Genomic DNA, 24,470 nt, shown 5'->3' on the forward strand with positions numbered 1-24,470 from the left:
GCCCTCACTTGTCCCCTGGCTGTCTTAGTCTGGGATAGTCACACCCATCCCTGCAGCCAGTGGAGAAAATGGGCACAGAGAAAAGCTGCCACTCTTTCAAGGGAGGTGTCTGAGACTGGCCCTGACAGGCTTCTGGCTCTCCTCTTGGCTTAAAGGGAAACACATACCTGAATTTGAGTGGGGTGACTCCTTCCTCTTGCCCCTTTCTTGATGGAGAATCATCTACAGAAAAACCTGCTCTTGCAGACTCTGTAAGTCTTAGCTCTTTGTTCCTGCCTTATAACCCACGAGCAACTTTAGGGAAATTAAATAATGGATGTGTCGTGGTTTGACTGAAACCAGGACGGGATGGAACAACAAAACTCCCTTTGGTGAAGTTGTTGTGCCTGGCTGATGCCCTCAGGAAGTCCACGTGCCAGGTCAGGAGGTAGAAAGGGCGGAAAGGTGAATTTTTAACCAAAGACTAGAGAGTGATGGTGGTTTTCTTATTGATTGCTACTTTGGGATCAGACCCACTTTGTGGTACTTCATCATTTCCTCAAGAGAATGGTTTGTGTTGGAAGGAACTTTAAAGATTATCTAGTTCTATCCCCCACAACCCCCGTCATGGGCAGGGACCCCTTCCACTAGACCAGGTTGCTCAGAGCCCCATCCAGACTGGCCTTGAACACTGCCAGGGATGGGTCATGCACAGGTTCTCCAGACATGTTCCAGTGCCTCAGTCCCCTCACATTGAAGAATTTCTTCCTAACATCTAATCTAAATCTCTCCTCTTTCAGTTTAAACACGTTGTGATAGTGTCCTATCACTCTCTGTCCATATAAAAAGTCACTTCCTCTCTTTTTTATAAGCCCCCTTTAGGCACTGGAAGGTGCTCAACCAACTCCTCAGAGCCTTCTCTTCTCCAGGTGGAACAACCCCAACTCCCTCTGCCTGTCTTCATAGGAGAGGTGCTCCAGTCCTCTGAGCATCTTTGTGGGCAACATCTATGTAGCAACATGTATTTATTTATAAAGATTTCTTTTCATGTTTCTGATCTTCACCCTGAAGTTTGGGCTCAGTTCAACCAGGAATAGCACTTTCAGCTACCTGATGCTTATTTAAGAACTTATCACAAAATAACAGCAGTAGCAACCAGGGTGGTAAAATAATGTTTTTTATTCCATGAATGAACAAACACTACCATGCCACATCCTAAAGTTCTTTCTACAAAAGATTGTGGACAGAGCAGATTTTTACATTTCTCAGTTCAAGTTCATTTCAGGCTTTTGAGCCTGTTCAGAGTAGCAAAATCTGGACACGCAGCATTCTTATTGTCTATTTGGCATTTTTGCCAGATAAAGCAGATTTTATACTGTAGTTCTTGTTCACACAATGTCGATGCACTGTAAAGTAAAGAAGATAATCTGAACCAAACCAGGTCATTTCTGTGGTTTATCAATACATTTTTTTCATGATGGTCAAAGTACAACCAACATTCAAAGCTTAAAATAAAGATAAGAAAAAAGACACACTAAAGAACACAATGGAAACATCATCATTGCTGTCAGGATGTGAGTTTACCCACAGTACTATGTAAAAAGTAGAAACCGGCATTGACATTCAAGCTGTTAAAACAAGGAAAGAAAACTACATTAATTGTTATATTTCCAAGCTAGTACTTCTATAGAGTCCTGATCAGCAAAGAAGTGTTACCGCATGCATGCCGAACACAAGACTAATATTGGATTGGGGATCTGACGAAGAGCTGACTTACATTCCTTTATATACAACAAAATGAAATATACAGTATTAATACTGGCTGTACATTTGGTCAGAATATTTTACAAGGAGCGACACTAGTCAAAATTCTTATGACGTGGGACGTGGATGAAGGTTGGATTTCTTTCTGAGAGTTGAACGTTTTCACAAGAAGTTTTAAAAGTTGCTTTGTACTGCTAGAACGAAAAGTTATATCTTCTAAAGCAAAAATCCTTCTTTTTTGCTTTTATGCTTGTCAAAACTAATGTGAACAGAAGAGATATTTAAATGCGTTTGGAAATATGCTAATCATTGACCTGGAACAAAACTAAGCCACACACAGCATGTGCAATAAATCTCTGCACATTGGTTCTGTTTAAATGGCTTTATAAGATGATCTGTGCAGTATCTGGTACAAATTCCTGCTACCACAGCCTCAATTAGCTGTTCACCAACAGGCTGCCAACCAGTTGTTTCAATACTAAAAGAAGAAGTAGAATAATCATGACTGTCGCATATTTTTCTACATTACCATAAAAAATATCTCAATGTTAAGCTGATTTAGCTTATTTATGTGCATATTTTTCAAGGCTGCCAAAGAAAATACTCAATCTTGCTGGCAAAAGCTATTCTGGGAACACGAGAGTGAGTTTTTCTTTGCTTTATTCTAATGGATTTTTTAACATCTGGGTACCTCAACTCCCATTACCTCATTAGACCCCTGAGGTCTAAAGTGAGTTGGTTAATTCAGTATGTTTTTTTCCCCATCCAGAACAAGCTGAGAAGCTAATAAGGTAAGCATGAGACCCAATGAAAACAGAAGTAAGAGCAACACAGAATTAATGAAATAATTACAGGAAGGTAAAGATTGGTGTAACTATGGTGATACTCCGTGCAATTGAATTTGTATGTCCTGTAGCAATGACAAACCTCCTGAAGATGGGGAAGAGCAGGCAAGTGTGTATGAATCAGTATCCTTTAAAATAATTGTGCTATAATCTTTTCCATGTATTAGGTTAGATTTTTTTTTCTGACATAGTGTGATGCTAACTATAGTAACCTTAATATGGATGATGGATTTCACTGCTACTGCTTGACTGCTTGAATGCAAAGAGACATTAAATCTTCCAGTCCTCAAAGCGGTTTCTTGGGGTGTTCCTTCAAGTTCAGTGTCTCACCACTTCCACTGCAGAAGTCATTTGGTGGCAAACAAAAAAAAAAGGAAGAAAAAAAAAGGAAAAAAAAAACAACAACCAAAGAAAAAGAAGATGTTGGTTGTGATGGATTCATTTCAGACAGCAGTTTCTGCTGAGTTCACCATGCTTAATGTTCTTCCATTTAGGAAGGAGTTGCTGTCAAGTAAAGCAGATGAGCTGCTTTCAGTTTTTTTTTAAATACATGCTAACAACGTAACATCTCTTTCTTCAGGAAAATGATCCAGTTGCATATTGTCAGAGAGATCTGCCTTGTGCTTGGCACGGACAAACAGGGTTAATCTTCATCCTCCTCCTCTTTCAGTGGAGTTAGTGGGAGTTTGTCCTGAACTTGGAAACACGCCACAAAGAAGTTGACTATGGAGTTGTATAAATGCTGCTCCATTGCTGCATTGCTGAAGTAATGGCTTTCATCGGGGTAAATCTGCAAAAACAGGCAAATACACACCTTAAGGAGCTTGAAGTCTGAGCACTGACCACCCACATCTGCAGCTCAACCTGACCTGCAAACCCACTGCATCTCCCCAGAACTGCGGGCCTTCCCAAGGATGCAAGAGCAGACTTGCACGTTCCTTCACGAGGAACTTTTTTGGGGAGAGGATTTTCCATTTAATTCCATTCTGAACAAGTTCAGGCTAAGAAGAACCAGACCACACTTACAAACAACAGTGCTCGCTCCTTGTGAAAACAGAAAAAAGCCTCCAGTTTTGGAGAGATATGGCATTAGGTTTGACTGACTAAAATGAGGGCTTAAAACAGAAGAAATTGAGTTAAAAAATTAAATAAAGTTTGCTGGAGGAGTAATTAAATAGAAAAAAATCAGGAAGCTAGAAATTAAATAGTTTAAACTATTGAAGGGGGAAAAAGAAGTCCCTTAGGGCTGGATGCTTGCAGGCAGGACTGAGGTGTCTCTCTGCTGCTCTGGGTACCTCAGTCCAAGACACAGGTCCCTCAGGCCTCCAATTCAGTCCTCAACTAACTTTTGACATGTGTCAAGCTCATTGGTGCCTTCAAGCCCCACTGTACTAATTCTTCTGCATTGGAAAATGAGCAGAAGCACCTCACTCCTTGTAGTGCTGACCAAATCCATTCCAAGCTCTTTGCTCGGACACTCCATCCCACCTGCCTGAAGCGTGATGGAGTGAGCACACCCACCACAGGAAGCTCTGCAGGAATGCAGCCAGAGGGAGATGGTATTCAGTAAATCAAGCATTATTAGGACTTGGGCATTGCAGCACAACCACCTGTACCCATGGCCTGGAGCAAGGCGTGGACTGAGCCTGGGCGAGTTCCGCCCTCCCGGCTGTGGCTTGGGATGTCCCAGAGAGGTTGGGACCACCCCCATGGCTGGTGTGGGGTTCGTTCTGAAAGCTTTGATAGCTTGGACATGGGCCATTCAGCAAAACAGGGATATAATTTGGTGGAAGGTGGGGTTTTCTAGACCACAGTATGTAATTCAGAGCGGGGTGTCACATTTAAGTGACATTTCTCTTAACTTTTCTGGTTGATTTAGTTTAGATCCCTGTTTCCTTTGTAATTTATCCTGAATTTGTTCTGTTGTTCCCAAAGAAACTCAGCAGGCATAAATTCCTTACAGACTTGTCTCTCACAACCTAATTTACTGTAATTTAATAATTGTTCTACAGCAGTCCAAACCAAAATAGTGGTATCACATAAGAACAGGAAAGGATAAGCACAGGGACATGTTATATGCTGGTGCTACTTCTATTGCCAGGCTGAATTTTCAAGTGGCTTTTCAAAACTTGCTTTTCATAACAGCAGTTTGAGTTCAAACTGGTAAATAACTTCAAATATGAAAAAAAAGAAACACATACTATACCTGCAAGCTGTAATTAGCCTTTGCCCTAATTAGGTGTGTGATAAGATCTGTAGTATGCTGAAAATGGATTTTTTCTGTAAAAACAGATTGCAATCATTAAAGAGGCAAATTTAATTAAGAAAAATCAAAGCTATCACAAACATATAATGAGCTCAAATGATGGGCTAACTTACCATCAGCGGTAGCATGAATGATCAAAAATGTCTGTTCCTTCAGTAATGAGACTCTGTGTGATAATTTGCTGATCTGTGAAGGTAAAGGTTGCAATAAGATTTAAAAACTTGCCAGAAATTAGCAATTTATATGGAGGCAATAGAAGCACTTCTATTTAATCCTTTTTCGCAATGATAACAAGCAGACACTAGCACAGCATATTCTCCTGGCTACTTGTATCAATCTAGAGGTGAAATAGACCCCACTCCCTGCTTCCAGGCTCAGTGTCAGCAGCAGGAAGAACTCAGAGACCCTTGACTGTTGTGATAATATTCACTAAAACCTGAACTGCAGAACACATGGAAAACATCAAAGTGGATTTCAGGTGAAAGCACTGATGAAAAGCATGCCCAGGTGCCAAATCCTAAGAACTCTTCAGGAAGCTGGAGTGACTTTGGTGAGGTTTGAAAGCCAACCTCAATGAGCTTTAACAACTCTGGAGAGGATCTGATACGAAATTCAAGTGTCCGCTGCTGAGAATGGCTTTACCCCCAGCTGTCTTACAGATGCACAGGGGAAAAAACCCACAAATCTGAGCGACTGCAAATGGTACAGGGTAGGAGAAATGAAGAACTTCTCCACTCAGTTAAGGACCCTGCCAAGCTCTGCAGAGAGCTCAGGAGACAACCAGAAGTACCACTGTTTGCTTAGGCCAACTCTTCAATGCACAAAGAGTACGTGACAATTCAAAGGCCTCATTTCTGGAATATTTTATCTTGCTTTCATCTGTACTGACCTGCCTTCAAATTTCTAAGAGGAAAATAAGAGTTTGTACTGATCTAGAAATTGTGAGTGCAAAATTTGAGAGTCAATGAACTCAAGAGTTTAGATAAGCAGGATAAACCTTCTCTGTGAGAACACAGTGCCAAACCTTTGCTGCCTTCCTGTCTTCTGGCTGAAGACAAGGCTTAGAAGCTGAGCAAAGTTTTCTCTATAAAATATTCTGTTTGTGTGACTATTCTTTATTAGGTTTTTCCTCTGAGTAATAGCAGCACAGTATATAACTGATCCCATCACACATACTAAAAAATGTCTTGTGCCATGTCTCCTTTCCCATGTCCTGCTCAATTCTGACACAGAGTTCTGCCTGAAATATCACATACTTTGAGAAAGTCAAGAAAAGCTGAGCTTTACTTGAGTTCGAGTCAAAAAGTATATCTCAGAGAGAATCAAAGTGGCACGACCAGTGGCAGGAACTTTCAAGGAGGTTGTGACACTGTGTCCTCTTGGGCACAGCTGAGTCACTCTTTCAATCTCTAAAACTGGTATAACTGTATTTATCCAATTTAGAGAGGCAGACATGAGGGCTAATCAATAAAACCTTTATCCATTATTACTATTAAGACAAGAAAAGCAGCAAGCAGGCTGAAAGAAACCTTCAGAGCTTTACTAGTGAGTCTCTTGCATATCCTTGCTCCCTCTGCAAAAGAGAACACATGGAGGAAGAGCTAAAACCCAGTTCACATTTTATCAGGAAAATGCAGTGTCCATGCAGTTACCTCATATGCTCTGTTATCAATCCCGTGCAAGCCCAAGTATCTTTCAGAAAACGCTGAAGCTTGAAAAGAAAAAAATGCAAACATCACTTTCAGTCATAAGTGAGCACACTGGTGCTTCTGAGTCAAATATTGAAAATGCTAAAAAAGGCCTTATTTTCTAACGTCGCCTTAATTATAGAGGACATATTTCTAAAAGTTTTTGAAAATACACTTAAGGATACGTGTGATACTACAGTCTGTCATTATCACCATGTACTTCTGGTTTCTAAATTAGTCACAGAAGAGCCTTTTTTTTCTTCCTTAATGCAACCGAGATAGAAGAGAAGAACACTATCATTTTCTGTCCCTCTCTCCTTTCTGAAGGCCTTCTCCATCAACAGCAAGTCCCCATCACTCTCAGGGATAACTGTGCAGCTCCAGAAGGGTGGTTGAACACCACTGACTTCCATGGCAGTCCCCTGATTTTCACTGGCACTAAGTGCAAAGGGAACAACGGGTGTCCCTGAGAGAAAGGACCACCATGTGCAGTGGAGTACTGTTGTCAGAGACAGAATGGGTGTGGCAGACTGGACCACAGGTTGCATGGATGGATGGTTCAGGCAAGAAAGAAGCACATTCAAGGTAGTGGTTGTGGTTGGTGGCAGAGGCTGGAGAGGTTTAAAGGCAGTTCTCCTTTATTTAAAAGGAGTAATAATACTCTGACCACCATGGCTGGTCCCACTGGTGTCAACAAATTTGCTCGACTGGGGGAAAAAGTGTTTATGGCTACTCCTACGAAGACACAGGTTATAAAACAGGAAAGATCTTGGAGAATAAAGGGAAAGGATAAGGAAGAAATATCATTTGTGGTCATATTTTACCATATAGTTTGAAGTCTGTCACTGGGGAAAGAGCAGCTCCACAGGCAAACACCTGGTTCTCTTCACCGGCTGGAAGCATGTAAGTGCTCAGGTAGCCGCCGTAATCCTGGAACAGAAAGGGGACAGGGGTGTCAGTGGTCCTGCTGTGAGGCACTGCTGCTTTTGGGTACAGAAACAGGGCAGCTTAGACCTTGCAGCAAACACTTGACCATTACAGACCCTTTAATACCTTGCACTGAAAAAAACCAAGGCTTATCTCCCTGTCTTTGGCACACGTGGCTGAAGATGAGCTCTACACTTGTTGCACTTTCCTGAAGGTAGGATGGCTGTGTGCCCAGGAGCTGGCCTTCCTCATCCCATTTTGTGGCTTTAGCTCTAACCAGGTATGTTACCTTTCCAAAACACTACCCCAGTCTTTCGCTATTTAAAATGAACATCACAATTTCAGTGTCTGCTGTCAGCCTGTTAACAATTCCCTGCAGAGATGCTGCTGTATGTGCAGCTCTCTTCACCCACTCCAAGCCTGTATCCCCCACCATAAACAATTTCTACTCCCAGTCCCCTTCTCATGTTAAACTATGTGTACTTTATAATTGCTGTTTTCCAGCCAGACACACACTGTAGTGCAAATCAGCCTCCATAGTGTTGTTGTGCACTTGTGAACATGATAAACCCACATTCCCACAGGCCTTAAGAGACAAGATGAAAATGAAATGAAAGTTTGCAATGGGAAAAAATAATTAATTATCTGACAAGGTTTTTCTGAGCAATAGTCACTCTTTCACTTGGAAGTTAATTTAAAAAAAGCAATTGATGAACATATTGATAAAATGAAAGCTTCCACCTTTAACATCTCCGAGCAAGATGCACTCTATCTCAAAAATAAATATTAATAAAAAAGTGACCACTGACATATTCAATAAGTCAGGATTTAGCTCAGCTGCTTAGCCACATCAGCCAACTTGAAGAGCACAGAAGAACAATGGGAAAATGTTACCTTCCCAAACACACCGACTCGCGTTTTATCAATGAAATGCTCATTCAGCATTGTCCTAAAACATGAGAGAGGAGAAACAATGGGTTAAAAATATTTTTCCCTCAGATATAGCAAACACAGTGTGATTTTAACCAGCTTTAAACTAGGGTGGCCACAGAAAAATTCATAGAATGGTTTGGGTTGGAAGGGACTTTAAAGATAATCTCGTTCCAACACCCCTGCCAAGGGCAGGGACACCTTCCACTAGACCAGGATGATCAAAACCCCATCCAACCTGGCCTTGAACACTTCCAGGGATGGGACATCCACAGTTTCTCTGGGAAATCTGTTCCAGGGTCTCACACTCTCACAGTAAAGAATTTCTCCCTAATATCAAATCTAAACCTGCCTTTTTTCAGTTTAAAGCTCTTACCCCTTGACGTAGACAATCTAAATCGTGTCATACAAGCTGCTTTCACATGAGTCTGTTTGATTTAATCTTGCATCCTCATGTGTTGGATTTGACCAAGCAATGGTAACAAATAATCTGTAGTACCTTTGGAAGTCATAATAAGCTATTGCAAAGCTATTGCAATACTCTGATAGTGGTTTTAATGTGATTATGTGCAGAATAAATCTAACAATATGACAGGATTTGATATTCAGGATTTTGCACTGGTTTTTCTCTTTAAAAAGTTTAAGGATTTAAAGATGGGTTTTTGTAACCACCAGGCAAGCAAAAGATTAATATAGGAACAGATATTCAAGCTTACTTGTTTGTAGCTGTATGACTGCGCAGAGCTAAAAATAAGTAGGCTTTGAACATGTGATACAGATAAGTGTGCTCTAATTTAGCTCTGTTTAAGGCTTGTTTTTCTCCCTCTGCACTGGCTGGCATGAGCTCCCTCTCACATGCCATCACTTGGTCACAGCTGTATGTACAGTGTCCTTCCCTCCCATCTCCTTGCTCTACCCCACACACCATTAAAACAACCAGGACTAATGATGGTACTGGGTTCATTATCATTAGTGAAAGAATTTCTTCAATAAGGATGTCACTGACCGGACAGCATCCAACTGGTCCTTCTCTTCCAAAAAGCCCAGCCTCCTCCTGACCTCGTGCAGTAGCTTAGTGCCCTGGAAGCCACTCCCACGGCCGTCGAACTTCAGCACGATGGCATTGTGAGAGCTGACCATGACACTTTCCCACGTCACCTCAAACCTCTCCGTTACTATCTGGCTCCCGGGTGTCCCGTCTCTGAAACAGCAACAGGCATCAAGCAAAGGCAGAGGCACCAAGCAGGGGCCAAACGCCCTCCTTGGGACCGTGATCTTGCTGTGGGATGGGGACCCACAGCTCCATCGTGCTGGGTAAGGCTGGACAGGTTTCTAGAAGGGGAGACCACTCTCTGCAAGGATGACGTGCACAAGACTGATTGCATGGGATGGGTTTTGAGGCTGGGTGGAAGCTGCAGGTTGGTTTCTGCCCCTCTCTGTGCACACCAGCTATGGCTGTGCTAAGCTGAGCTTTGAACCACCCTAGCAAGCACATCCCTAACTGGACAGGATTCCTCCCATGAGCAACCAGGGCAGTGGCACAGGTATCAGTTGAGTTTTCCCTTTTTTATACCTCCTCTAATCTACATCTATTTTCTACATTCCCCAAAGCTGCTGGTTTTTTTCTGTTGCAGGGGGTTTTCTGTAGAGGAGCTTGACTTTGGAGTCCACAGGCACAATCAAAATATATTGGATGAAGCTTGAAGACATCAGGCATCTTTTCCTTTACTGGCAAGCACTGGGGTTTCATTTACTGCCCCATTCACCCAGCCCTGCCCTTCCCTCTGCCATGGGGTTCTGGAGAGCAGCAGTAGATGTAGCTGTCAGTCACTTCTGTCATCAATGCTTCACACAAGTACAGAGGGAAAGGACTCTTTTAAAGTGATAAAAACTGGCTTAATCATGCCCAGTTTGGCCTAAAATTGGTGGGAAAGGGTGGGAACGACTCCCTCTTGACCCTCCTGGTTAGGGTCTGATCCTGTCAGACAAGGGAACCGTCTCCAGAAACACAGACCCCACTTGAGCCAGACAACTTGGAAAAAACAAGAGATGGTGATGCTGACTTTAAGCAATAATTTAAGACTGGGATTACTGTAGAGCCACTGGCATTTTTATCCACTTTTCGTCGTTTTTGGGCTTCTTAGAGACATCAGGCAACTCACTGCAGGATTTTAATGCGCATGTGACTCCAGTCATTTGCATTTATTCAAGCGAGACCCAGACCCATCCAGCTCCAGAGGCAGCCTAATCAAGTGCCGTTAGCTTGATGAGTACCAATCTTCCTCAAGCACTTCCATAATGAAGTACATTTTCTCTGCAGTAATTCAGTGATGTAACAACACGCTTATTGCAGTGTTTTTGTCCTTCATGGGGGGATGTGCAGGACGGTGTTCAGGTATTTGCCAGGCATTCATCATTCCTGCATGAGGCTTCTCTCTCTCGTGGGCTGTTCCCTGGCAGGCACGCGATGCAGTGGGATGCAGCCAGGGCCAAACAGGTTCTTCCAGGATCAGTGAATTCCCTCCCCCAGTTTCTTTCCAAATTGCCAGAAAAAACCCTCAGTAATGTGTATTATTAATACTAAATGTTGCATAAAGAAATATCCATCTGCTTTGCCCGCCAGGAGGAAAACCTACCTACCTAATATAAATGCTAACATTGTGCAGATCTTCAAAGGTTTCCAGCTCTCTCTTTACTGTCACTTCAGGGAACACCAGCACTTACAAGGGAAGGATTTCTGCATGAGGGCATCTAAAACTTAAGTTCTAGTAAGGCTGACTGAATTCCACTCTAAAACTACCTGTTATGCAGTGCCCTAAGGACTGGGACAGGGAGTCAAAATCCATCTTTTATTCCTCCTCCTCCTGTTTCTGCCCCTCAAATTATTGAATTGCAAGTGTACATGGAACAGTTTCATAAAATCCTACAGTTTACTCTGCAGGATTTCACTAGGGTGCCCTCCTGGTAGCTGAAAACCTTGGCTCAAACATAGGAGAGAAGGGATGTACATCCAGCCTCTTCTAGCTGTGAAGTGAGAAGGGGAAGGGACCAATGTGCTGGACTCTGACATTCCCTGCACAAAACATATCTTAGAAGTTTCTGATCATGACCAAGGTCTCCAGAATGCCCTAATAATGTGAACAAAAAGAAAGGACAAGAGAGAACTTACACAACCAGAAGCAAGGGGTAGTGCGCGGTATCCGAAAAGATTGCAGGCTTTAGGATCTGCATTGGCAATTCTAAGAAAAAAAAGAACAAATAACAACATGTCTTCCATGCGGGAATGTTGACATAACTCTAATAGATGTTTCTCGTGTTTTGGCCAAATATGAGTAGGAACGAAATGGTATTTTATGAGGCAGTGGCAAATAACACCTTAGAAACACAGATGTCGTCAAAGAAAGGACCCATATTGTGATAGCTGAGGTGACAAGAAATGTAAATTGGGAGCACTCAGTCATGCATCACTTTTACAGCATTCAATTAACATCTGTCAATAGCTATAATTTTCCTTTTTTGGCAGCTGAATGTGTGACGCAGACAGAAATCAATATTCCAGGGCAGCAGAGAAGGGGGAAAATTGGCGATGAAAATGGTAATTTAAAACCCAATTAAGTATGGTGGCTGGGGGAGAGAAATATAATTATTTTGCTATAATGGTGTGAAGACAGAGGGAGAAACAAGTATTGTAATCCTAACTTCCTAAGGGCTGAATTTTGCTGCCAAACAGGAGGCAAAGGTGCTGAAGCCCATGTTGTTATACCGGTACAGAACCAATGTCAGGGTGGGATGTGATCACCAAAGCTTCTTTTAACTGAATGGCATTTCTATGGTTTTGAATCAATAGGCAAAACTGACGCACACAAACACTCAACATTATTTTTAAAATGTTAACTACAATCTAGATTAGCAAAGGCCCAGCAATTAAATCGGTATTAGGAGCATTTTCCGTAGATTAATACGCAGATTAGCAGCGCGGTTTAAGTGGTTTGCTTTGCAGTCCTCGCCTGACACTCTGCCTAATTAGTTATTCCATCTGAATGCTAATTGCTGCAAATTGGATCAATAGCCCAGGGACAGCCAAAAAGGCCAACGCTTGACTTTAAATATTACTAAGTGCTACGTGCAGTGTTCTCAAGGCTGTTCAGCCCAAAGCTTTGAAAACACAGGGAGGGCACGGCACAACAGCCACATGGCTGTGGCCAGTTTGTATTTATTACACACACATGTGTATTTTTTGTTAAATGAGCAGAATTGCAATGATACTTGCAGTTAAGAAATTTGGCATCCAGCTGAGTTATCCCTAATAAACTGCCAGTGTCACACAAGCTGGCTCATGGGGGGACAGACAGGATCTCAATGACAGGCTTTCCCCCCATCTTCTCCTGTCCATAAAACCTGGGAATGAATGTCTGTCCCTGTTACTCTACGCACTGGTTTATGTTCCTAATGCCTGTGTGGCAAGCAGAACATTTTAGGGCCATTATTTTTCAAATGGCAACTGTCTCTCAGGCTTTGCTTCACATTTTATAACATCTGTTAATGGTTGAAATCAGTAGCCTGCCCCCAGCACACCTCATTGCTTTCATTTCACTGCCTGAGAGAGTCATGCTCCTTCCTGGTGCGGGAAACCAGATGGGCCACACTTTGAACCCAGGGTCTCTGGGGCTTATTTGGAGCTGCCACCATACACACAAACTGGGAGTTTGGGGAGCCATTGCGCAGCTCTAAGTATGTGGATTTTCCCCACATAGGTAAGTTATAAGCTTACAGCCAGAGGAGATGCTTTTTAGGTTGTTTCAGGTACAACTACAGAGAGAGGCAGAAGATGCTCACATTTTGGCTGTTTGCCACCAGGCTTTTTTCTCTCTCTTTGGCATATAGATGCATTGGGGATGATTATACAAGTAGTAGAAATAACACACCAGCTGCAGATAGAAACAGCTCCAAATTTTTACTTTCTTTATTCCAGGTGAAATATCTTTTGTCTTTTCCTATATAGCTGGGTTTTTTTCAACCCTATCAAATCATATGGCTTTCTTAAAGAATCTTGAATGACTGCAATGGGCAGTCACTGGAGAGTCATCTTTATTCACTGCAGTTCAGATTGTGCACTGAAAGGCAGCCACAGCTGTAGCCAGCAAGCACACACAGTATCCCACTCCAAACTGATTTCAGATAACAACACACTACACAGCTATGGCAAATGTGCCCCCAACAATAGGGGTACCCCATTGTGTAATTTCCCAGAGTGGCTTTTTCTCTACAAAGGAGTTTCAAAAGGAAAAAAAAATGCCCAACCCTATCATTTTGCCTTTCTTCAGCTGAATTCTCATCAAATTCTGCCTCTGTAATAACCTCCTGATGTAGCACATCCTAAGAGAGTGCTTTGGAAACTGTGTGAGTTTATTGAGAGTCAAAGTCATTTTTCCTCCTGCCAGTCTACCCAAGATGACTGTATCATTTCACAGCTATAGCAGTGAAAGAGAAAAATAAGTGAGAAGAAAGGTGCTACTTACTGTAATCATCTATCTTGATTTCCGTGTATTCTACCTTAGGCATTTGCCTGTCATTTACAGCCTGCTGCACATTTTCATTTACCTCCAGCTCAAAAATTTCTGAAAGAAGAAGGTCAAGAGCATAAAAACTTTTGGCATTGTTTGTGAAAATGCATTTTAACATTTTATAGCCACCTTAATATATATAACACTAGTTTCCTCGTGAAAGGATTTCCTTCTAGTCCTCACAGATGTCTAATTCAGTCAAGTCTTTGAAGTTCTGCATTGGCAAATTGTATTCCTGAAATAGTGGCATTCACCTGATTTGCAGGAGATGGGAATGTGACCTGTGTTGGTACACTGCTAAGGGTCAGACATCCACCTGACATGTAAACCTAGATGTTAAATAAAGAGGTCCTCAAGTCTGTGCCCAAGTTACACATAATAAATGGGGAAAGGGAGGACGCTATGCAGGACTTCAGGACAAGGTTGTGCTGCTACACAACATAAAATCCATGGGAAGGAAAGCCATGGGAAGGAGAAGAGAGCGGACAAAGGTCATACAAACCTGCAACACCAGGGTTTGGAACAGCCTTGGTTTTCGGAATGTTTCAAGAATTGTTCATTTTGTGTGTCTTACCCAAGGAGTCGCTGTGTCTGAAATAGAGGATTCCTTCCTCCTTCCCAGGATTTAACCTTTATTCCCACATCCTGGCCATGTGATCTACCCGGTGAGCCTCTTCTAGAAAAAGTGGCCACCTCCAGCATCAGAAAGAGCAAGTTCTTCCCAGATGGTAAGAAAAGGGCCCAACTTTAGGAGACACTTCAAGTTTTATGTCCTAGGTGGTGGGAAATGTCTCCTGGTGATGGAGAAGCTCCTGAGCCCCACACAGGAGGGATTCAAGGGCTGGGACGATACCACTGTGATGGCAATGAATCCTGGTCTGGGGAGCCCATTGCAGTGCTCATCCCCATGGCATCAGTCTGGGTGTGACCAGGGGGATCCAGGGCATTATCTCTGCCACGTGAACCCAAGGAAGGTTTGACATTTTGCACCACATTATGTATTTCATTGACTGTAACTTCCCTTTAGAGACACACTGATAAATAGATTTGTAGCCCCAGCTCCTCAAGTAACGCTTCTGGTACCTGATTATCACACTCTCACTGCCCATCTCTGCTGAACAGGCAGGCACGGCACAAAAACTTGCCCTTCCCAGTTAATAAATTTCAGAGACCTTTCAACAACAATATATTGGTTCAATGATTATTCACCCTGCTTCTGAAAAGCCCAGCTTTTCTCTATTGAAACCACAGCCCCCACAAAAGTGCCAAAGCAACAGCCTATTACGTTTGGTTAAATATTAAGATTCTCATTTAATTATGGCATACACAAGTAGCTTTATCAGCAGAAAGGGGCCTGCCACGTAGGGGAATTTTGTCAAGCCGTTTTATTTGTTCATATAATTGCATTCACAGAAAGCCAGGAAGACTGTGGAGGATATAAAAAAGATTGGCATATCTCCTAAAGGACTCCCCTTTTTGCTTTAGGACCACAGGGAGCTTGAGTCTGTGGAGTACAAATGGTCATTGCTTAATTAAATGTAAGCACGCTATAATATTCAGTGCAACTCACTATTATCAGATTACTGCAGAATATAGAGGCAAAGTCCCTTTATAGAGTAATGGGCTCATATTAAATAAGTAAATTCAGTAACATGCAATTGTCAGTTGCCCTTTTATTCAAAAGCAAAAGAATGAGGGAGATGGGGGGGAAGGAACCAGGGGAAATGGTAATCATATGCAGAAAATCATGAATTTCAGTAGGGGATGTAGGTTGAGTTCTCTGTGTAATAAATGCTACTCATATATTTCTGTCAAAGTAAAACTAGAACTGGTGTGGTTTATGTTACTTTTTCAAGCCCTTCATTTGCTGTTTCTTCATTTGTTTTATAGCATCTGTATTTTATAAAACTATAAGGAGGCTATAACACAGCTCATGAGAGCACGGTCCTGTACATGCTGGTATAGCCAGTCTGCCTATGGTAAAATTAAGGTGTTGTGTTTAAGGGGGAGGAAAAAGGAAGACACTTTGGAGCTGCAGGTCAGAGCTAAGAAACCCTCCTGGCTGAAGAGCCTTGTGGGCATCACCCGGGCTGCTCTGGGATTATGTTGTGTGGGGGATATACCCTTGTGTAGAGAGTCTTTCCTGTGGTTTCCTTCAGGGGAAATGAAACAGCCCAGCATTTCACAGGAAACCTTTAGTTTGAGAGTAAAATTCCCTGCTTTGCTCTGTTCCTTTGCAGAGACAAGGGCAGTGAGTCGCTGTAAATCCAGTTAAGTGAAACTGATACTTGATAAACTGGTATCGACCATGTACAAAGCAGACAGAATAAAGGTGTTGCTTATTATTTGGGTCACAGCCATGCCTGAAATCCTTAAATGTAGGTTAACACTGGGCTAAACTCTGTGTTAAAATGAAAGATAAAGTCTCCCATCAAAATGGTGGGAGCAGATAAATCTTGGTTTCACATGAGACTCAGTCCCACACCCTGCCATGAACTCTCCTGAGACTCAAGAAAGAGAGAAAGGGGCATCTTGGTTTAAGATACCTGTATAGATGGGACAGAGAAAGGCTGCCTGTCTGAGGGTCCCTGCCATCCTGACTTGGGGTGAAAAATGGATCTTCCTGGGTATTTTGCATTGCTACAGGTGTGAAGGAGGAACCCCAGAGACTCCATGGCTTTCTGGACTCTACATTACCAGTCTGGTAATGGCTACAGACAGTACCAAATATTTTGAGGGAAGAAACCTGTTTTTTGAATAATTCCACCTTCACACTGATGTAGATGCAAATCAATAGAATTAAAAAGCCTTACCAAACAATAAGTGCTACAATATCCACAGACAGATCAGGAAAACAGGTAGAGGCACCCCCTGTGGGGCTCACACCTCTGTATTATCTCTTATAATTCATATCAGAGTGATTTTATTAAAAATGGAGATTAAGCTAAATATTTCTTATTATCTTATTTCTTATATATGGGACATAAAACAAACTCTGTGGAAGACTAAAAAAAAGACAGAGAGAGATTTGAACCATGCATTTTTTTTTGAGAAAGCTGATAACCAATATCATGCCCAAACCACTGTTTTTGTAGCCCAAACAGAAAGCTGTTGTGATGGTAGCACAACAGCTCTTCAAGTCCCTCTGCCTTGAAGAAAACTTGCATTTAGGCACAGCCTGGGCTCCCCAGCAGTTTAAGTTTACCAAAGAGCAGCTACATCTCACTGTCCTGCCTGGCTACTTTTCTCTGAGGAATTGCAAAGCTCAAGCCCATTCTTACTCTGTGCATCTGTTGTGTTGTGAACAGTCACCATCGGGACACGAGGACCTTGAAAAGAAGAAGAAAAGAACTTGGTTAAATTTCTGTCAAAGCACACACAGACACACGTGAACCTGGTTTTGAATTCCGTGGAGCTGAAGACTCTTGAGACTCGCTTTTCATGCAAGAGTAATCTAAAAAGCAAATCACCCTTGTATTAGAAAGAGTCTATGACTAAATGACAGTACTGTAGACTCAAAGACATGTGAGGTTTCACAGCCCTTTCCCAACAGACCACTAAATGCATCTTTCCCTAATTTGTAAACATTATAATTAGCACAAACACAATTAAATCACTTGCCTTTAAAATTATTCTAATGACACCCAAACATCACAGCACAAAGCATTTACATTTTGTATGCTATGGATAACTGTTGCTGTTTTGCAAATTATTTTTTTCTCAATGAATTAAACACCAGTTTGGCTCTCACACTAAAAAAGCCTCATATTCTGTCTTAAAATGCAGCATTTGGGTATTGAAATCAGTCAGTGTTATACAAAGAGGATTATCATTGCTATGCAGTGCACGAGTGTGCCACACAATTCACTGCCATAGGATGCTGCAACATTCAGGATGCCATAGTCTTTACCACAGCATGCTGTAGCTTGCTTTAGTCCTTAGCACCGTGATCTGGATTCATCTGCTTGTTCAGAAAGTCACCAAGTGGCTGATTGATAGAAAAACGGGATGATAGATGAGATGAGGTTCATATTATAGTTGTCAGCTTCTTTCCCTCTGTTTTCCAGTTGGCATATGGTGGCTGCTCTTGGAGACAGGACACTGGGCCAAGATGAGCTGACCCAGGACAGCCACTCCCATGTTACTGCCATTCCTGTTTGTAGATTTTTCCATAAGCTTGACAGTACTGCTTGGGAAGGTGGAAGAAGCACTGTAGTGATGAAACAGCGCTCACCTTCACCTCAGAGACAGTGGTTATCTCACTTTCCTTCCCTTTCTCCACGATGTGATGTGATATAACAGCAGCAAGGGTGAGCAGCTGGGGAAATCTGTCTGCCCACCAAAGATCCCAACAGCAGGGCCAGCAGGCTCCCACACCATGTGTGTGTGAAGATCATAGAACCATAGACCCAGGTTGGAAAACACCTCTAAGATGATTGAGTCCAACCATTATCTGAGTATTGCCAAACCCACCACTAAACCATGTTCCCAAGTGCCACATGTCCATGTCTTTTAAATAGCTCCAGGGATGGTCACTTCATCACCTCCCTGGGCAGCCTGTTCAATGCTTGACAACCCTTTTGGAGAAGACATTTCCTAATATCCAATCTAAACCTCCCCTGTGAAACTTGAGGCCAGTTCCTCTAGCCCTATTGCTTGTTGCTTGGGAGGCAAAACTGGTCCCCACCTGGCTACAACCTCCTTTCAGGTAGTTGTAGACAGTGATAAGGTCCCCCAGAGTCTCCTTTCTCCAGGATGAATAATCACAATTCCCTCAGCCACTCCTCATTAGATTTGTGCTCCAGACCCTTCTACAGCTCCATTGCCCTTCTCTGGACACCCTCCAGCACTTCAATGTCTTTCTTGTAGTGAGGGGGCCCAAAACTGAACATTGAATATCAAGAACCCAAATGTTTCTTAAGCTTCAAAAGTAAGACAGCTTAAAGAGACTGTTATTCACTGAGATTCCAGTCCCTTTAGGATGTCTTCTTAAGACATCATGAAGGTGAGTCCTTTAACCTACAAGCAAATGCTGTGGGATAACCAATTGTGCACCAGCGATTTCTGTAGGGCTGGCTGACAAAAAGCCCCTGAAATGCTGTGACTGACAGTGTGCACACTAATGGCAACAAAAGCAGGTTACTGTGAGCCATCTGTACCAGTCTGGTAGGTGAAATAAGTTCTTGAGAGCAAGAAAGACTTTAAAGCACTATATTTGGGTCCCCATGCTGCCAAGAACCCACACCCCATTGCATACAATCAGTAGTGTTTGACCTAGACCTTGCCTATACAGAGAAAAGGTAGGAAAGGATTTTATTTATAATTAAGATGACTGATATGGCAGACTGACTTGTATTTCCATATAATTGAGATTTTTTTCCCCTAACAATCCAATTCCTTTGTTTGCATCATTTTTTTTAGAATGCAGCAAGGTGAATATAATACACAGAGGAAAACAGGTTTACTCACCAGGATTTAGCTGAATTTACCTTTCTCCTACTGATATACATTGATATGCTGACCATATTTATTTATAAATCTGCCCTGCTTTCCCCCTGCAGTCCCAGAGGCCAGACTGCTGGAAAAGCAACAAACCTAATAAACATGGGCATGATAAAATCATCACTAAAATAAAAGGCATCCTCCCAAATGACTTCAACTGGAGTTAGAGCAGTCCTTTAATTAACACAAAAACGCATAACAAAAAGAAAGGGATAAAGAGAGAAATACAATGCACACAATCCTTTTATTTCCTAATTTATTTTTATGTTGGCATTGAAAAAGCTACGAGAAACTAATAAATAAGGAAAAATGCCAGTATGTAGTTTAGAAAATTCCATGTATTATTTATTGTGTGTACTTAGTCTCTCACTACTCTACTACTATTACTATTATTATTATTATTATTACTACTACTACTACTGTCATCTCCCCAAATTGATGTTATAAAGTGAGGTCCCATATAAAGATATTCAGCTTGAGGTAACATCAAATTAAAAAATATTTTAAGAAGTGAATCAACATCCTTGAAAAATCAGACTTTTGAATTGCTTTTGAGTTGCCTAAGTTTTGTTTTTCAACAAATGAGGAAAAATGGTAAAGGCAGAAATCTACACAGTAGAATCATCAGGTTTGTAAGAAAGATTACTCTTACTATTACACATTCTCAGTGATGACATTCCAGAATGCATTTCACTTGAGAGCAGGCTGAATAAAGGAGAAAAAAATCACTTTTTTAGAAATGACATAAATTGCTTATTTCAATGCCAATTTTTAAAGCAAAACAACCTGGTTACATGCTACACTGTGTCTTTTAATACAGACACATCAAAAGTCTTTCAACACGCACAAGTTGAGCATCTAATGCCTGACAGGGACAGAAAGAAATTCTTGAAATTAGCAGTGTATATTCATTAACTGCCTGCCCTGCTTTATTTCTAAACCTACAACGGTGTGACAGTCTCATTACACATGCCATCTGGTAAATGCCATCCACTGTCATGTGTGGATCTGAGAGGGAAACCTAATTTGTTCAATGAACTTCTGGGAGCTGACAGAAGCAGAGCGAGGACATCCTCTGCTCCATGTCTCCTTCCTCCAGAGCCCATCCAAACGGGCTTTGATGGGGACTCCTGAGCCCTGGCACATTCTGCTGCTTCTGTTCTGTGATCAGCACTGATGAGTGTCCGTGCCTACCCACCCCACCTGGAAACTCTGTGAGTGCTCTTCTTCTTGCTCTGGAGAGCACGAGAGCAGCAGGAGCAGGCTGGAGTCAAGCACTTGCTTGTGCTCCTTGAAGGATAAAACACAAAGTGCTCCACTCTCAGAAGTAAAGCAGATACTGAGCTGCTTTGCCCTTATTTGCAAAGGTGAAAGAGACCCAGCACATACCCCGTAACCTGGGTGACTGTTCCCAAAATCACGGGCAGGCCACCTTCTGCGGGACATAGTGAAGGTGATGCTGTGGGATTTCTTGTCCCAGCCCTGGCTGCAGAGGGGTGAGTACAAGCAGGGTTATGATGCTCCCCAGGTTTGGGACCTGGCACTGCTGCTCCCTGCCACCTCCTCCCAAATTTTTAGGGTTCTGGGTGGCACCATACAGGCTTTGTACCCTGGTTATCCCTCTCTGCATCTCTCTGTCAGGAGTGGGATGGGGTGCAGTGGAATGCCATCAGCTGGAATTGCTTCACCTGGCTTGCAGGCTCCATTTCCCTTTCCTCTCTCCAGCATTGCACCAGACAAATCCAGTAACCTGATAGAAGTTTTAATGCTGCTGCTTTAGTTAGAACTTAAGGGAAAGGATCAAAACTATTGACATAACTTCTGTGTGTAGACACACTCTATACATCCTGAATAGATGCATGGTTAATAATGCTGCTTAAAACTCTAGTTACAGGAATGAGATTTTCAATTATTACAGCTCAAAGTCTGGTCTTATCATAAGGCCTTCGACTTTAAAACCATTACTGTCATTATCCATGCAAGAAGTAAATTGAGCCATATCACTACAATGACAAGAGGTAAATTTATCACTGAGGAAGTACTACCCATTGCGATCTGAAGAGCACAGAAACTCAGTGGCTCAGTAATTTGACAAGAAAAAACATTGGCCATGGTTTGCCATCAATTTTTAAGCAGCTTTCGTTATTATTTCCAAGAGGGTTCTGCTTAAAAGCTATCAGAAAGAAGTAACTCTAGACATTTAGGTGGTAAGGTATAGATTTTCAGAAGAAAAATGGAAAATTATTCTACAACTTCGAAGAAAATATTTACCAGACATTTGTTTTGCAATAATTTTTGTATTCCATAGTATTCCTGATGTTTTCATGATCTAAAGAGCACAGGGAATTGTATCAGTTACTATAACTTTAAAATTAAAGTAGTGATTATAAAAAGAATATGAAGTAAAGTTGCAGAAAAGGTAATCAAAGTTACAGAAGTGTTTGAAAAGGATAAAAAGAGGAATTGTCTTATTCTTCTCATCTGTATTCTCAAAGGCTTCAATGTTGCAGTTAATTTCAGAGCAGAAGCTAAATTCACAGTGTGTAAACAATGAAAATTCAAATGCTCTCTGCCAGCGCCACCAGCATATCTCTTAAGCACTGATGAATGATTTAAAAGAGCAGCTGCAAGCGATGGGAGCTGAAAGGGTCTGGCTCTGCACAAGTGAGATAATTGGCAACAGCCATCTCTGTGTACAGATTCCAGATCTCTTTATTTGCTAATCCATGAATTATTTATACGTGCTGCATAAAGTTCATATGTTGGGGTGATATTATCAGCCTAATAAATAAAGACATGGGGAGTTCTGTGAACCACTGCTTACAATTAAAATATTTTTCCCTTTACAGTATTTTACGGTCGATGTTATGGACAGATGTTCGTGCTGTTTGCTTTGGCAACCCTGTTGACATAAACATCAAACAGATTTGTGCTGCTATTCTCCCTCCCCAAGGCATTTAATTTTTTAATCTAATCTTTACTTCCTCAAATGTAACTTGTCTTGTAAAATAATCAATCCTGGCTTGTTCTCAGGCAACATGCAGTATCAAACAAACCACTGTAATGGTACTGCTTGTCTCTGCCCTGTCTGATACTGGTAATAAATTTCATGCTTACTTTATGTAGAGCAGAAATAAATGTGGTTGCTCTGAAGCAGCATCAGTTAGCAGTGACTAGAGGGCAAATGAACATGAGACTTGGTTGTAATTCCACTAGACAAAGCAGGTCCAATGAGTTCTTCAAAAGGTTTCTTGAATAAATAATCATGGTCAAGTCCTCAGTTCATTCCATGGGATTTTGAGAGGTGCCTATAAGCAGTGCAGGAAGCTGGGCTGACATTAACCAGCTCATCCCACTGTCTGTTCTGTGGTCACTGAAGGACATGGGGCCTCTGGGTACGAGCAGACCTTCCCTTGCTTCTTCAGAAAATTGTGTATCACAAAAATATTGGCAAACACCCTCTAAATATAATTGGGTTTGCTGATAGAATTCCTACTGGTGTCTCGCTCTTCAGGTAGGAACTGACTTCCAACTTGAAGCTGCACGGGCTGTCACTCCAATTTACACCTTTTTGGGTTTGTTCCAACAATCTGTTTTCTACTAAGCATGAGTATTTCCATTATAATCAGAGCAGTCATGTATCCCCAAAGCTCTCACCCAGTCAGATAAACTAGATTATTTTAACTCCCTTCTGCAAGACAAAGTTTCTTTTCATCTTACTCTTTAATGAAAGAGAGTTTTACATTCAGTTCCTCCTTCCTGAACAGAAATGGCCAGGACTCTACCCCTGCTGCTGAGGATGTCTTAAGTGGTCCTTATACTGGTCCTTACAGTGAAACTGCCAATTGCCCAGTTCTATGGAAAATTCTTTGACTGATCCATCCTAAAAGAGCATTCACCTTTCTCATGACCACAGCAGGCAGTCAGTGTGCAGACATCCAGTGATCAGCACTGTGTGCCCAGGCACCCATCTGCTCTTCTGAGGCACTTGTAACTCTTGAGCTTCAAACATTCAAGAAAAATTCTTGCCCTGAGTCACCATGTGCTTAATTTTACTCTTCATACTATTAATTTCTCCCACTCTAGCCCTGCAAGACAGTCAGCTTCTCTAGTATTTATCTCTGCCTTCTGATGATGCTTATCAGCTTTGTGGTCTTAACAAATTCCATTAGCTTCATCCAGCTTTGGGTTCTCAGGCTGCCAGGGACAATCAAAGTAAGGTCATTCCCAAGACCAGCTCCTAATGAACCCTGCTGCTGATCTCCAATTAGCTTTATATTTCTCCTCATCATAATCTACTTCCTGCTTTCATTTTGCCGGTACTTAACCTTTGCTCACAATCCTTTCACTAAACTCCCTCCTCTCCCTCTTAATTAATATCATCCAATGAGGTGTCACATTGGCTGAGCATTTCCTCCCTTTCATGAGGCTTTGGCTGGGGTTTTCAAAAGCCATAATGCAATAATGCGTGCAGATGGAACCAAAGAGGAACGCTGAAAACCTACAACCTCCAAGGAATGTTGCAGGTATGTTCATCCATTGGAGTGATAAGATCAGCTGTAAAAAGGAGAATTTGCTCGCAGATTTCTGGAACCTGACAGAGCACCATGGTTGTGTACCTAGAGTTGCAAGTACCAGAGGCAGGAGGGAACAACTCCAGTTCACATGGGGGACATTGACTTCCAAAAAGCCTAGGGTATATTGTTCTAATATGCTGGTTCAGTCTATGGAATCTGAACAGAAAAATCTCCGTACTCAATTCCCTCTCTTTTTCTGGTTTCTATTCTATTTCCTGCTATTTCTAATTGAATCCCTCAATTTAACCTCTTTGAATTCACTTTTAATCCAGGCTTTCTGCAAACTCTGGAAAGGGGTAAAAGCAAAAGTTAACATTTGTCCCTATTTTTAAAGTTTAAGTTTCTTATTGGATTAGTATATGCTAATCCTAAGAGAAATACCATATATAGACTAACGTGTTTGGCATTTCCTATATTCCCTGACTACC

General features: G+C 41.9%; 1 protein-coding gene across 6 annotated transcripts in view; it reads right to left on the reverse strand.

The window, feature by feature from the left end:
- Positions 1-1,138: 1,138 nt before the first annotated feature.
- Positions 1,139-24,470, reverse strand: part of DPP6 (dipeptidyl peptidase like 6) — a 547,706-nt gene continuing 524,374 nt past the window's right edge. For 5 of the 6 annotated variants that reach the window (XM_027686849.1, XM_027686850.1, XM_027686845.1 and 2 more), the window contains exons 17-26: positions 17,245-17,292; positions 13,919-14,017; positions 11,569-11,638; positions 9,406-9,600; positions 8,364-8,418; positions 7,367-7,472; positions 6,507-6,565; positions 4,968-5,040; positions 4,795-4,868; positions 1,139-3,378 (exon numbers count right to left, since the gene is read on the reverse strand). In XM_027686849.1, the coding sequence (XP_027542650.1) occupies positions 3,232-3,378; positions 4,795-4,868; positions 4,968-5,040; positions 6,507-6,565; positions 7,367-7,472; positions 8,364-8,418; positions 9,406-9,600; positions 11,569-11,638; positions 13,919-14,017; positions 17,245-17,292 (926 nt within the window). In that variant the 3' untranslated portion in view covers positions 1,139-3,231. Of the gene's footprint in view, positions 3,379-4,537; positions 4,720-4,760; positions 4,869-4,967; positions 5,041-6,506; positions 6,566-7,366; positions 7,473-8,363; positions 8,419-9,405; positions 9,601-11,568; positions 11,639-13,918; positions 14,018-17,244; positions 17,293-24,470 lie in introns of those variants that run through there. The other variant, XM_027686846.1, reaches the window with a different exon arrangement.

This window comes from Neopelma chrysocephalum, unplaced genomic scaffold (assembly GCF_003984885.1).
Source record: "Neopelma chrysocephalum unplaced genomic scaffold, ASM398488v2 Primary Assembly neopelma1_72, whole genome shotgun sequence".
NCBI lineage: Eukaryota > Metazoa > Chordata > Aves > Passeriformes > Pipridae > Neopelma > Neopelma chrysocephalum.